The 14,983-nt window shown below is 41.0% G+C and overlaps 1 protein-coding gene across 2 annotated transcripts; it reads left to right on the top strand.

Annotated features, from left to right (window-relative positions):
• The first annotated feature begins 1,626 nt into the window (after positions 1-1,626).
• On the top strand, positions 1,627-9,499 carry LOC134213475 (fatty acid synthase-like). 2 transcript variants are annotated; one of them, XM_062692557.1, is made up of 6 exons: positions 1,627-2,129; positions 2,194-4,155; positions 4,215-4,341; positions 4,692-6,839; positions 6,902-7,251; positions 7,309-9,499. In XM_062692557.1, the coding sequence occupies exons 1-6, from the start codon at positions 1,696-1,698 to the stop codon at positions 8,996-8,998; spliced, it is 6,711 nt and encodes a 2,236-aa protein (XP_062548541.1). In that variant the 5' UTR covers positions 1,627-1,695; the 3' UTR covers positions 8,999-9,499. The 2 variants fall into 2 exon arrangements, with proteins under 2 accessions (XP_062548541.1, XP_062548540.1); XM_062692556.1 differs by having other exon boundaries at positions 4,215-4,635.
• The last annotated feature ends 5,484 nt before the right edge of the window (positions 9,500-14,983 follow it).

Here is a 14,983-nt window from a genome sequence, read left to right as displayed (position 1 = left end):
TGGATTAAAAGTTTTTCACACCGTCGTTCCATCAAAAAGCTCGAACGGACGTATTTCATTTTGTATATTTTTATTCCATAATAAATTTCTCTAAAAATATTATTATAGGAATGGAACAATTAAGTCTTGTAACTGTTCATAAATTAGTTTATACGATGCGGCAGAATAATGTGCTCTATGATTAATGAGATGAGTGTATTATTTCTGAATGGAGTTAAAAGCTTTTTACAATGTTATGGAAATGCTAACTTAGACGTACATGTTAATGATAGAATTAGCGGCGGAAGTATAGATTAAATAGCTCCGTTAGGAAACGGCAGAACTGAAGAATTTTTTATAGAAGCGGATTTGAAAGCGAGGGGAGGGCAATATTTGCGATGATGTAAATCGTACGACCTTCCTTCTGCCAAACTTCCGAATGAAGAGGGAGGGAAAAGCATCAGTTTAAACTAGACGATGTGCGACTATAAATAAGGGCTGTGGTTGGTATGGTCGGTCAGCTCAATGATGCCTAACGGCCTAAGAGCTAAAAAATAAATAGATAGAATTAAAAACAAGTATACATTATGCAATTTTCTTTTTCCAAACATTAAATATTTTATCTTTGATCTTTTTTTTAGCTATCTCCGGGAAAGCAAAATAGACAATATCAGCTTACATAACTGAGCTAAAGTGACTGTGATAATATTTTTAATTCCGTTATAAAAACTTAAATCAAAACCAACAAGCAGTAAATTAAGTTGATTTCTCATTGATAAATCGATTAGGGCAAAGGCCCAATAGTGGAGGAACATAGCAAGTCGAAACACTATTTTTTCTGCTTAAATCAAGTCTGTAATTCATTTCGCTTACCTCAAGTGTTCATAGCACATCAATTATATTCTCAACGAAGAGTGATTCAATCGCAGTAGATTCCATCATTGTTACCTAAAATGATTCCAATTATTGGTACAGTGTTCCAATAGGGGCGGTATTCGTTAATTCGTGTTCCTATAGTTGCAAATCCCGTTGTTTTCATATGTAGGTTGCAACTATAGAAACACTACCGCATCTATTGGTGCAAAGCAGAACAATTGGAATTAGAAATTCTCAACTTCAATGAGAAATGTCCGGCGATGTTTACATATCTGCCCCTCTCATAGAGAATCTATAGAAATGCGAAGGATGAAAGGCATGCTACACAAATCTCACCAATTTTGATTTCAATGCAGGGCATGAAAGTACGCTATATCTGCTTTATTATTGTTTTTATTCTACTTTTCAAAACTCGATGATTTAAAGTAATAATAAAGTAATATCATCGACTAGTCTATAAATCATTCATTTATCTATTCATTTTTAGTGGACCTTCAGTATGACCTTGCTTAAGAGCTGCGCATCTTACCGCTAGGTTATTGGTCTAACTGACTCTTGACGTGATGCTGACAATGATGTCGTACAAAATTACATATTGCAAATTGACGCCGCCGATGGATCTTACATCGGTGCACAACTCTGAGCTAAGTTCTTCATTGACGAAGAAGCTGAAGTCAATTGAACTGTGCATATATTTTCTGGTTTGTCCCAGGTCGGCACCAGCTAGTCCATATAAATTGATCCAACGGTCTATTACTTATCACTAATCGCCTCCTGTCAGTTGAACACATTTGAACCGCATCCTACCAATCGCGTACAACTTAGTTAAGTCGATTGAAAATGGCGTCGCGTAAAGTCCAGTCGGTTGGGACGGAGGACAGCGTCGTGATAACCGGAGTAGCTGGAAGGTTCCCGCGGGCGGATAACGTTCGTGAGTTCGCCCACAGTTTATACGCGAAGCTAGATCTTGTGGACGATCTGGAGACTCGCTGGCAGCACACAATGCAGGACGTTCCGTCTCGTACTGGGAAGATCAATAATTTGGAGAAATTTGATGCTGATTTTTTCGGGATAAGTCGGTATGAGCGGGATACAATGGATCCACAGGTGCGTATGACATTGGAGCACGTATACGAAGCTGTGCTGGATGCTGGAGTGAACCCGTTGAGTATCCGGGGTTCGCGGACCGGAGTATTCAGCGGAGTATGTTTTTCGGAGACTGAAGTCTGCATGTACTATAGAGCATGTCCACCGAGAGGACTTGGGTTGTTGGGGTAAACAAGATAATTCATGGTATGTTTTTTATATTAGTGAGCGCTAACAGTTTTGTTTTTATAGATGTTCTAAATCGCAAATTCCGAATCGTGTATCTTATCTACTGGACTTGAGAGGGCCTAGTTATGTGCTGGATACGGCTTGTAGTAGCTCAATGTACGCCTTGGACGTGGCGTATCGAAGCATGATGAATGGCGAGTGCGATGCTGCAATAGTTACGGGAGCGAATCTCACGCTCCATCCTTTCATCACATATCAGTTTGCAATGCTGGGAGTGCTGGCGAAGAATGGAGTTTGTCGACCGTTTGACAAGGATGCCACGGGGTATACCCGTTCTGAAGCAGTGTGTGCTGTATTTTTGCAGAAAGCTAAAGAAGCGAAACGTATTTATAGTTACATCATCCATTCCAAAACGAACTGTGACGGGTTCAAATCAGAAGGAATTACTTATCCTTCAGGATATATTCAGCAACAGTTACTAACCGAATTTTACGAAGAAGTGGGAATAAGTCCATCGAAAATTGATTACGTTGAAGCGCACAGCACCGGTACAATTGTGGGAGATCCGGAAGAATGCGACGCAATAGATAAAGCATATTGTACTGACCGGACTGGCCCCTTATTGGTTGGCTCTGTAAAATCCAGCATAGGACATACGGAAGCCTCAGCAGGAGTATGCTCGATAACAAAGTGCATCATTGCAATGGAAAATGGTATGATCCCCCCAAACATTAACTTCACAGAGTGCCGACCAACTATTCCATCTTTGGTTGAGGGAAGATTAAAAGTTGTGTCGGACGCCATACCTCTTCCTGGACCGTTGGTTGGCATCAATTCTTTCGGATTTGGTGGCGCTAATGCTCATGCTCTGCTTTGTCGTAATCTGAAAGAAAAAGTTAACGGTGGTATGCCAGAAGATGATCTTCCTAGGTTGGTCATTTGGTCCGGAAGAACTCGTGAATCAATTGATTGTATGTTACAAGACATTGCTCAACGACCGCTGGATGTTGAATTTACTGCTTTGTTGTACAATATCCAAAAACAAGCTACCACTGGCCATCGTTATCGAGGTTTTGGGATCTTCAAGAAAAATGGAGATGGACCAGCTATATTGCAAGCATCATTTGTTGATCGTGTTCGTCTCGAGAAACTCCCGGTGGTTGCCATTTTCGGAGGATTAAACAGAAACTGGAGACAGGAATTAGATGTGCTACGTCGGTTCTCCAAAGTGGAAGCTACATTTGTAAAATGCAAAGAGATCCTACGATCAGTGAAATTTGATGTTTCCAAAAAATCATCAGGAAAAGAAAGCATATTGTACAATATGGTAGGTTCAACTATACTTCAATTGTCCATCGTGGATTTGCTTTGCTCAATTGGCGTAAAGTTCGACTTTTATGGAGGACATTCTATCGGACAGTTCACTTGTGCCTACATCGATCGCAGCTTGAGCCTCGAACAAGCGCTTCGGTTGGCATTTTGGCATGGATTAGTATATTCGGATGGCCAAGCAGTGTGTGATCGTACTGCGTTTGTTCGAATGAACTCCAAACTAAACCAACAAAGGTTAGATGGTTTCTTCAAAGATCGTGCGTCTACTTTTGGTGTGCTAACCGCATCCGAAACAGTCATGGTAGAACAAACACGTCATTTGAAATCAGCTGGCTTTGCTATTGAAGAGCTTTCGTTCTTGGATTTGCATTCCGATTCATCAAAACACGCACTTTTTGGAAACAAATTACGTCAGGTTGTCAATTCGGTATTGATCAGAGAAGCTATGCCAAGCGATAAGTGGATTACTTCAAGACTACCCCAGACTTCTTCCATTTTTCATTCACCGAAGCTCCACGACGTGACATCTGTTGTGAATTTAATTGAGAAAATACCTCGCCATTCATATGTAGTTGAATTCGGCTGCTCACAAACTATTGAAAATGTGCTTCGACAGCTGAACCACAATTCATTTTGCATACCGTGCAATGAACCCTCCGATGCTATCAGCGAATTATTGTGTCAAGCAGGACAGTAAGTAATTTAATTTATGTTATGTTCAACATTGATTAATTTTGTCTTTTCTTTCATAGTTTGTACATATCATCGCAAAATTTGGACATTGCCAATCTGTATCCGGCGGTTCCGTTCCCGGTGTCCCGAGGAACTCCGATGATTTCCCCGTTAATTCGCTGGGATCACCGGGAGAATGCATACGTGGTAAAATACTCATGGGAAGAGAGTACAAAATATAACATGATTCGGTTCAAGATTTCTCTGGATAGCCAAGAATTCAAGCATATTGTTGGTCATTGCATCGATGGGCGCATTTTGTTCCCAGCTACTGGGTATTTGCAGCTGGTTTGGGAGTTACTGGCCTATATCAGAAATAGAGATCTCATTGACTATCCCGTTGAGTTTGAACACGTTAGGTTCCTAAGAGCTACCAGTTTGATGAAAGGACAAAATGTTGAATTGCTCGTTACCATACAGGAAATTTCTGGACATTTCGAGGTAACTGATAATACTTGAACTTATTCATAATTAATGATTATTTTTCCTTTCTGCAGATAATGGAAGGAGATACATTGGTTGTATCTGGATTCGCAAGAGAGTTAATAGATTCGAATTACTCTGCTGTTGAAGAAGTTTCGTCTTCCGCTGTAGTGCTGTCAACAAGGGATTTCTACAAAGAACTTCGACTCCGAGGATATTACTATACGGGTTTGTTTAAATCGGTCCTAGAAGCCAGATCTGACGGAACAATGGCAAAAATTCAATGGAAAGGAAACTGGATGGCGTTCCTGGATTGTCTACTCCAATCCGGAATCATTGCCATCGATTCGAGATCTTTGATGGTTCCTACGGCCATAGAAAAATTGTGCATCGCTCCCAAGGCACATTTGGCATTGATGGAACATGAAGGGGAGGATTGTGATTTCTACACGATGAAGAGTTGCCCTAAGACGAATGTTTTGATTTGCGGCTGTATCATGATGTCTAATCCTCGGGCCAGCAGTGTTGGTCGTAGGAATCCTCCTGGAATTCCAGTGCTGGAAACGTATCAGTTCATACCGTATCATGCTGAAGAACAAGTGTCCACATTAGAAGCTATCAGAATGTGTGTCCAACTGGCATTGGAGAATGCTCCAACTCTGATGATAAATGTGACTGAAATCCATAGTGAGAATGTTCCGCTCGTGATACATTTGTTCGGGGAAGCCATAGCCGATCTCCCGTTAGTGAAAGCAAACCTTACAGTCCTTGCTAAAACTGAATTGGAGTTGGACAACGTCACCGTGAAATCAGAAAAGTTATCTAATCAAACGAACCAATTGTTCTTGATTACTGAGAGCAATTGGTGTGATCAAAACTTTCTACGGGACGCTGCCAATAGTCTGGTGGATTGTGGTTTTATCATTGTTCGCGAAAAGCTCACCTTCAAGTTAAACGAACTTGACCTGCCAGAGGAACTCAACAAGGTTGCCTCATTCCAAGTCGACCGAGAGGAGATCTTCATTTGTTTGCAGCGTAAGAGTAAGGGTTTCATCGACACTCCTACTGCGCTACAAGTAGATTCTTCCGATTTCAGTTGGCTGGCCGACCTGAAGCAGGCTGTCAAATACCGACCTGTTGTACTGTTCTCTCAAAACGACTCAGTCTCAGGAGTAATTGGATTGGTAAACTGCATACGCAAAGAGCCCAAGATGCATTCAGTGCGGTGCGTGCTTATAGATGATGAAAATGCACCAGAATTCACTTTGGATGATCCATTTTATAAGAACCAGCTAGATTTGGGCCTTGCAATGAATATTTTGCGTAAAGGTGTCTGGGGCAGCTATCGACATGCATTGCTCTCCAAGAAGCCGAAGACAGAACGTGTGTCCAAGCATTGTTACGCAAACAGTCTGACAAAGGGTGATCTATCGTCCATGATGTGGTTTACGGGGGCATATAATGAGCTGGACGTTGTACCGAATAAGGTTAAAGTATCGTACTGCGCCTTAAACTTCCGCGACGTGATGATTGCTACAGGCAGATTAGCAACAGATGTAAGCTCTTTTAACCGATTGGAAGAAGAGTGTGAACTTGGATATGAATACGCCGGAGTTACCGATGATGGAAGACGAGTAATTGGTATTTTAACATCGGGTGCTTTATCTACTATGGTTGACGCCGATCCGAATCTCATGTGGACCATCCCGGACAGCTGGAGTCTTCAGGATGCTTGTACTGTGCCAATTGTGTACAATACGGTCCTAATGGCTTTTAAAGAATGTGCCAATGTGCGGAAAGGACGGTCGATTTTGATTCATTCTGGAACTGGAGGTGTCGGGCTGGCGGCAATCAACGTGGCACTAACGTATGGAATGGAGGTTTTCACAACTGTAGGAACGGATGAGAAGGTTAATTATCTGTTGGATGAGTATCCTGCTTTAAAGCGAGAGAACATCGGAAATTCGAGAGATTTGTCCTTCGAGCAGATGATCAAACTGAGGACTAACGGAAGAGGAGTGGACTACGTGTTGAATTCATTGGCCGAAGAGAAGCTTCTAGCTTCAGTGAGATGTCTGGCGAGAGGTGGCCATTTTCTAGAGATTGGCAAGTATGATATGGCCAAGGATTCTAAAATCTCGTTGGAGCTTTTCAAGAAAGGGATCACATTCACAAGCGTTATGTTGGATGGAGCAATCAGGGAGCGCTCTTCAGGTAAGATGGTATGTATTCTAAAAATATTCAGAATTGATTGGGTGGTAAGCATTAATTCATTATTCCTCAGCACTTACATAAAATGCTGACGGAAGCAATCGAAGCTGGAATTGTGAAACCGCTGAAAACGAATGTCTTCGATGCCACTGAGCTGGAGAAGGCGATGAGATTCCTGGCTAGTGGAAGGCATATGGGCAAAATAGTGATCAAACTGCGTGATAATGAGAATGACGCTGAGTCAGTGCCAATCTGTTATTTCCCTCATGTGTTTTGTAATCCAGATCATGTTTTTGTTATCGTTGGTGGTTTGGGAGGATTTGGCTTGGAACTGGCTGATTGGCTTGTTCTGCGAGGTTGCAGAAAGTTGGTTTTCAGCTCCAGTCGAGGAATTACGAAACCATACCAGGATTACAGGATTAGGTTATTTGTAATGAATGTCATGTGCTGAATAAAATACTTACTCTGTAATACTTTCAGAACCTGGAATAGCTATGGTGCTCATACGCATGTCTGTACTGCAGATGTTACAACACTGGAAGGATGTCGCACCCTATTGAAAGAGGCATCTCAATTCGGTTCAGTAGCAGCAATTTACAACTTGGCGGTTCAGCTTAGGGATGCCATATTGGAGAATCAGTCCGAGGAGATGTTTATCAAATGCTTGGCACCAAAGGCAAAGGCTACAGAATACCTTGATGTCATCAGTCGTCAATTTTGTCCTGATTTGAAACATTTCATTGTGTTCTCCAGCGTTTCTTGCGGTCGTGGAAATGCAGGTCAAAGCAACTATGGTATGGCAAACTCTGTGATGGAGCGGATTGTAGAACGTAGAGTTGCAAATGGCCTTCCTGGTAAGGCCATTCAATGGGGCGCCATAGGGGAGGTTGGGCTGGTAGCCGACATGGCAGAAGATAAGATAGATTTGGAAATTGGAGGCACATTACAACAACGCATTTCATCGTGCCTTCAGGAGTTGGACTATTTGTTGACATGCGAAGAACCTATTGTTGCCAGCATGGTGGTTGCAGAAAAAAGAACAGGAAGTGGATCAAAAAACGTAATCGAAGCAGTAATGAATATAATGAGCATCAGAGATTTGAAGTCTATTTCAATGGAAAGTACTTTAGCGGATATTGGAATGGATTCGTTGATGGCAGTAGAAATCAAACAGATCTTGGAGAGAGACTTTGACATGGTTCTGTCTCCTCAAGATCTGAGAACGCTATCATTTGCGAAGTTGATGAAAATTGACGAGGAGAAACGAAGAGTTGCAAAGGAACAAAAAGCGGCAGTGGAAAGTGAAGGATTTACAATCGGAATGCAGATGTTGCTAAGAAACCTTGGCAATGAGGAAGCCAGTGAAGCAACACTCCTACGGTTGCCATCTGCTGAAGAGGATGGTCGTCCTATTTTGTTCATTCCTGGCATAGAAGGTGTGGCAGGAAATGTGTGGAGGTCGATAGCTGAACAAATAAAACATCCTGTTTACATGCTCCAGTTAATGAAAACTCTGGAATGTGATAGCGTGGCAAGCATTATTGAATGCATTGTGGAAGAGCTCTGTGAAACAATGCTTAAAGGCTATAATAATTTCACAATAGTAGCGTATTCATTCGGCTCATTGATTGCGATCGAAATAGCCAGATATCTTCAAACAAAAGGCATCCGTGGTGACCTTCTTCTACTCGATGGTGCACCGAAGTATCTGAAGTTGTGGTCTCTCAAGCAACTGAACAATAATCTCGCGGATAGGGAAGTCCAGAATCTTATTTTGTTTGTTCTTGTAGCTTTGATTTTTCCAGATCAAGCTCCCGAGAAAATTATGTCTATTCTAGAAATTTCATCGTTCGACGATCAAATTGAAAAGCTCATCGAGCTGGGAGCTGAACAGAGTGAATACTCACCGGACTACATAAGAAAAATGACGAGAGCTCTTTGTCGGAGAATCAAGATGGCAGCGCTGTTGAACCTCGATGAAGATCAACCATTGGATCTTCCGATTACGCTGGTCCGACCAATCGATCCCCCTTTCTCGGATATTGAAGACGACTATGGGCTGTCCAGCTATACGACGGGTGACATTACGCTCCGAATGGTGGAAGGCAATCACGTATCGATGTTGGATAATACTGCTCTTGTGGAGATAATCAACCATTTTCTATGCTAGCTGAAACCATGTATAAATGAACACCAAATTTGATTTAGTTTTGGTGCTCGATTTTTCTGATATGTGATAAGTTTGATTTCGTTAACGGTTTGTTATTTAATTAATAAGATAGTTATTTTGCTTTCTTCAAGTTTGGTTAGGGTTTATGGGACTCCAAAATAAAGATATATTACATAAGGCTGAAAATGTGATGCGAAGAGCTAACTAAAAATTTTGGAATTATAAATAATATAAAAAATGCCTTATGGCAAATTGCAAAAGTTTAGCATTTGGAAATGTATTAGAAACTGATTCTGATTCTTATTATTATTTGCTTTTATTTCTTCAGATCAGATCAGCTTCACACACGGAACGTAAATAAACCATACTTGCAACTTCTAGTTATTATTTAATTATGTTAATACTATAACACGCCTGTTTAACACAATAAAAAAGGTACTATTAGATTTCAGTTGCAGATGCTGACCCAAAATATGTTTGTTTTTGCCTTCATCGTAAACTCAGTATCCGAAAGGCTGTTACATACGTTTGCATTTTTTGTATAGAAGACCCTGAGTCCCATTGAGTTGTATGCCAATCGACTCAGCTCGACGAGATGAGGTGATTTCTGTGTATGAAAATTAATTGTTAGCATTAGCATTAGCATTGAGCAATTCGCACAAATTCGTAGGTGGTACAAGCCAAGACTATTGTACGAGAGTAGCATTACCTTCATCCGTTACCACAGATAATGATTTGGGACTAATCACTACCTCTTTGATGGAAGCAATGCACCCTCCAATAGCCGAGATCTGTCCTGGCCACGTCCTTGCGAATGCTGAGGAAGGGAAGGATGGTTAGTTGGACACCTACTTAAGAAAGATGCAGAGAACTCTACGACCTCTTATAGCTGCCACAGGAGGTTTTGGGATTGTGTGGAAGGTTATAACAGTAGGAATCGTTTTTGGTAGAACGTGAAACACAGAAAAAACTAAGATAGAAATACAAATGTGTATGAAAATAGATTGTTTTGCCAAAAAGCTAAAAAAGTTTGTTTTAAAAATTTATTAGTGGATTACCAAATTTTCAAAACCACGCATCCGCTCCTGCAAGCAAAGATTCAAACGTTGATTAGGCGAATCCAACAGCAAACCAACACCATCAACAGGTAGCAAAAGCATTCTATTACGAATTGATGGCCTTGGTCCGCTTGAAAGTGATGTCAGATTAATCAAATTTGAAAAATCGCTTTGAAAAATTCGCATCACTCACAATAGCCTGTTTTACTATAAGTTGATGATGAAGTTAAAAGCTCTAATGGAAACGTATTTTGAACTATCATATCGCATTCGGTTCTGATGAATATCAATCGTATAATATTTTGAAAATGTTTTAGTGAAAGCTTATGGAACTGAATCTAAAGGCCAAAACAGGCCACAGCTTAGAACCATTCACCATCGTATCGTTGTCCAGTTAATGTTCCCGTCGTATCGTTGTCAAGAACCATTTTCACCGTATTTCTGTCCGACATTCTGGCTACGTGACCGGCCCACCGCAGTCTTCCGATTTTCGCGGTGTGAACATCCCAACAGCTGAAACAACTCGCAGTTCATTCGCCTCCTCCACGTACCGTCCGCCATCTGCACCCCACCATAGATGGTACGCTACACTTTCCTTTCGAAAACTCCCAGTGCGCGTTGGTCCTCCACGAGCATCGTCCAGGAGGACCTGAAACTCGAACTATGCACATCAACCGATCCATCGTCACCTTGATCAGCCTTATCAGTTTATCCGGAAATCCGTGTTCGTGCATTAGCAGCCATAGTTGGTACCGATCGATTGTATCATATGCGACTTTGAAGTCGATGAATAGATGATGTGTGGGCACGTTGTATTCGCGGCATTTCTGCAGTACTTGGCGAATGGCGAATACCTGGTCTGTGGTGGATCGTTCACCTATAAATCCCGCCTGGTACTGCCCCACGAACTCTCTTGCAATTGGTGGTAGTCGGCGGCATAAAATTTGGGAGAGTTCTTTGTAATTTTTTTTGGGAGAGTTCTCAGCAATGTGATTGCGCGGTAGTTGCACGTGGCCCTTACGTGAACGATTTAACATCTCATTCTCATTCTCATTCTTCACATTCTACTAAAACGATTCCTACTGTTATAATCTCAAACATGCTACAAGGTCAACTACGACTGGCATGCAATCGAAATCAACCCAGCATGTCCATACAAGTTCATAAAGCCCTTGTGTATTTTGTGTCGTATGTAGTAGATTGCAGAAAAGTTAGCTTATAATTTTCCCACATAAGCCGAGAACTTCTTACTTGTGACGAGCTCGGTGGTCTAGTGGCTACCGCTTCTGCCTTATAAGCAGGAGGTCGTGGGTTCAATTCCAAGCTCGTCCCTTTCCTACTTTGTATTTCTATCTTAGTTCTTCCTGTGTTTCGCGTTCTACCAAAACGATTCCTACTCTTATAACCTTCCATACTAACAATTCCTCCCGTGGCACCTATGAGAGGTCGTAGAGTTCTCTGCATCTTTCTTAAGTAGGTGTCCAACTAATCATCCTTCCCCATTTGCAAGGACGTGGCCAGGACAGATCTCGACTATTGAAGAGTGCATTGCTTCCAGGGTTGTTAACGTTAATTAAAGATTAGCGCCTTTGACGTTAATTTTTCGAAAACTTAACGTCAACGGCGTTGCGTTGAATGTTTTGAAAATAAACGTTAACGTCAATGAAAAGCGTTGAATCAACGTCAACGCCAACGTTGATTCCATCGATGATCTTCTCAAGAAGCGATGCATCGTCGGAAGCGTTGTCATGGCCAACGGTTTGATAAACAAGTGAAAATTTCGGAATGCAAAACCAAATCAAACTTGTATTTTGTCACTAAAAAGGTGCTCGTGGTACGGGAGTGAAACTGCCGGGTGCTGCCGACTTCGACATATCAAAAATAGTTCATTTATTAGTACCGGATTGTAATTTTGTATATTACGTAAATATTGTAAGGCTGCTTTACTAAGGTTTCTGTTAATCAACGGGATAATTAACGCGAAACGTTAACGTTAATTAACGAATTTCGTTACCGTTAACGTTAACCAGGGCATTTAGTGAGCCATCGCAGTTTGCGTTGAACGTTGAAATTAACGTCAACGATTCAACGTAACGCCGTTAAACGTTGATTAACGTTAACAACCCTTATTGCTTCCATCTAAGAGATAGAGATTCGTCCCAAATCAGTATCTGTGGTAACGGATGAAGGTGATGCTACTCTCATACAATAGTCTTGGCTTGTACCACCTACAAATTTGTGCGAACTGCTCAATGCTCAATGCTCAATGCTCATAAGCCGAGAACTTCTTACTTGAAACTTTCTAGCAGACATTTACTTTACATGCACATAAATTGGGTTCCAATTAGGTGGTCTAGCAGAGCTGAATATTTATTACTACTGCTAGATTTAAAATTAATTTTGGAAATCACATAGAAGGCATTCAAACCAAATGTAACAAATATATTAGGTGTCTATATTTACTTATAAATAGAAAATCTAAGCTTTGTCTTAAAAACACGTGTTTAATTACCAAACAAATTTTTAGACCAGCCATGTTGTATGCTGTGTCGAAATAGACTTGTTGTTGCATTACCAGAAAGAAGGTACTTCAGAGAATAAAAAATAACAATTTGAAAATTATTCTGAAGTTGCCTCCCTGATATAGTACCAATTAACTTCATGGAATTTTTAATATTCAGACATTGCAACAAATGCCCAATAAAATAGATTCCAATTTTAGGCAAAAATTGTTGAAATCTTCTATTTTAGCGGTTCTCAAACTTTTTCTAGAAGGGTACCCGTTCCAACTTATTCGTTTGTTGAGGAAAATAAGCGTAACTCATTAGATATATTAAAAACGAACCTGAAAGTTAACAAGATAAGGCTCTCCAAAAAGTAGTCTGAAATTTTCGTTAGTACGTGGAACAGTCCCATTCAAATTTTATACATCAAGCATCCTACAAGACTTTGAGGACTTTTGGAGGCTTCCGAGCCTTTTGAAAGGAGGCTTCTAAGGCTCTTGAAAGGAGGCTTCCAAGCCTCTTGAAAGGAGGCTTCCAAGCCTCTTGAAAGCAGGCTTCCAAGCCTCTTGAAAGCAGGCTTCCAAGCCTCTTGAAAGCAGGCTTCCAAGCCTCTTGAAAGCAGGCTTCCAAGCCTCTTGAAAGAAGGCTTCCAAGCCTCTTGAAAGCAGGCTTCCAAGCCTCTTGAAAGCAGGCTTCCAAGCCTCTTGAAAGCAGGCGTCCAAGCCTCTTGAAAGCAGGCTTCCAAGCCTCTTGAAAGCAGGCTTCCAAGCCTCTTGAAAGCAGGCTTCCAAGCCTCTTGAAAGCAGGCTTCCAAGCCTCTTGAAAGCAGGCTTCCAAGCCTCTTGAAAGGAGGCTTCCAAGCCTCGTGAAAAAAAAAATCCGAGGCTTTCAAATGAAGGCTTCCAAGCCTCTTGAAAAAAAAATCCGAGGCTTTCAAATAAAGCCTTCCGGGCCTCATGATAGGAGGCTTCCAAGCCTTTTGAAAAGAGAGTTCCAAGCCTCTTAAATGAAGGCTTCCGGGCCTCTTGAAAGATGGCTTACTAGTTGCTCGGGAAGAAGCCTCTTGAATGGAAGTTTCCAAGCCTCTTGCAACGAAACAACTGAGTTTTTCGGGAAAGCCTTTATGTCTCTCAAATGAAGGCTTCCGAACCTTTAGATCAGGGCTGCCAACGTACGGCATGCGTGCCAGATGAGGCCCTCGTCTCCATTTTTTGTGGCCTTGGCTTGTAAAAAAATTACCACATAATCGTCCCGCCAGCTTTCCTGTCTGGCTCGAAAAGCCCTTTTTTATTATTCACTAGCAAACCCGACGAACTTTGTTTCGCCCCAAACTGATTTATTCTCTGATTAGTTTTTGAGTTATACAGAAATTTCTGTTTCATTTATATGGGAGCCCACCTTTCCAGAAGAGGGAGGGGTTTCGAACCACCACAAAAACATATTTTCCTTCCAAAACCCCCACATACCAGATTTGGTTCAATTTGCTTGATTAATTCTCGAGTTATGAAGGAATTGGTGTTTCGTTCTAAGGGGAAAGGGGTCTCGAACCACCTTAAGAACCTCCTCCGGTCCCAAAAACTCCTGCATACAAATTTTCAAGCCAATCGATTCAGAAGTTTCCGAGTCTGTAAGGGTCAGACAAACAGAAATTCATTTTTATGTCTATAGATTTTTAAATATAGTTTTAAAATCAGCATTTATGTATTTGAATTTGAAACGAATAATATTATTTTACATAATTTAAAATGATTGCATTAAGCGACCCAAAGACGAAAAAGGTTGATGTGAAACATCGCGTTTTTAATAAAGATTCGTCAGAGTTAGAGGTGTCGTAAAATTCCGATTAATCAACCCTCTAAGACGAATTAAGTACTCTCCATTTAATTCCACCAATTAATTTTCGATATCTTTGCAGATACGTATTTCGACCGTAACTGTGTGGTCGTCTTCAGTGTCTCGTACTTGACTCGACTTGACGGTTGAATACATTCCACTAAAAGAGCTTTATATATTTTTCCGATTAATCGATTACTCTCGATGCTTGTCGATTATTGAATCGATTTATCGCTGGGTAGTAATCGATTCAAAATAATCGATTATCACAACCATGAATCGATTAATCGAAGTAATCGATTCATTTGCGACATCTCTAGTTAGAGTAGTTTATGTTCACGTTGAAAAAAGGAAGGCAGGGTTGCTTAATTTGTTCGTAAAGGTATTAAACAAAAATTGATAGAAATTCAAAGGTAGGACGCTCAATCAAACAGTGGATTACAAAAGTAATAAACAGTTTTCACTAGAGCAAATACGAAGTCAGAAAATGCAGTACGAAAGTACTAAGTAGTATTAAGAAAGCAAGAAAATTACAGACCAATCCCCTTCCTCCGTATGTGCTTACGTAATTATTGAACGACCCCTATCCT

This window comes from Armigeres subalbatus, chromosome 2 (assembly GCF_024139115.2).
Source record: "Armigeres subalbatus isolate Guangzhou_Male chromosome 2, GZ_Asu_2, whole genome shotgun sequence".
Lineage (NCBI taxonomy): Eukaryota > Metazoa > Arthropoda > Insecta > Diptera > Culicidae > Armigeres > Armigeres subalbatus.
The sequence above is the reverse complement of the archived record's forward strand: the minus strand, read 5'-3'. Positions and strand labels throughout refer to the sequence as shown.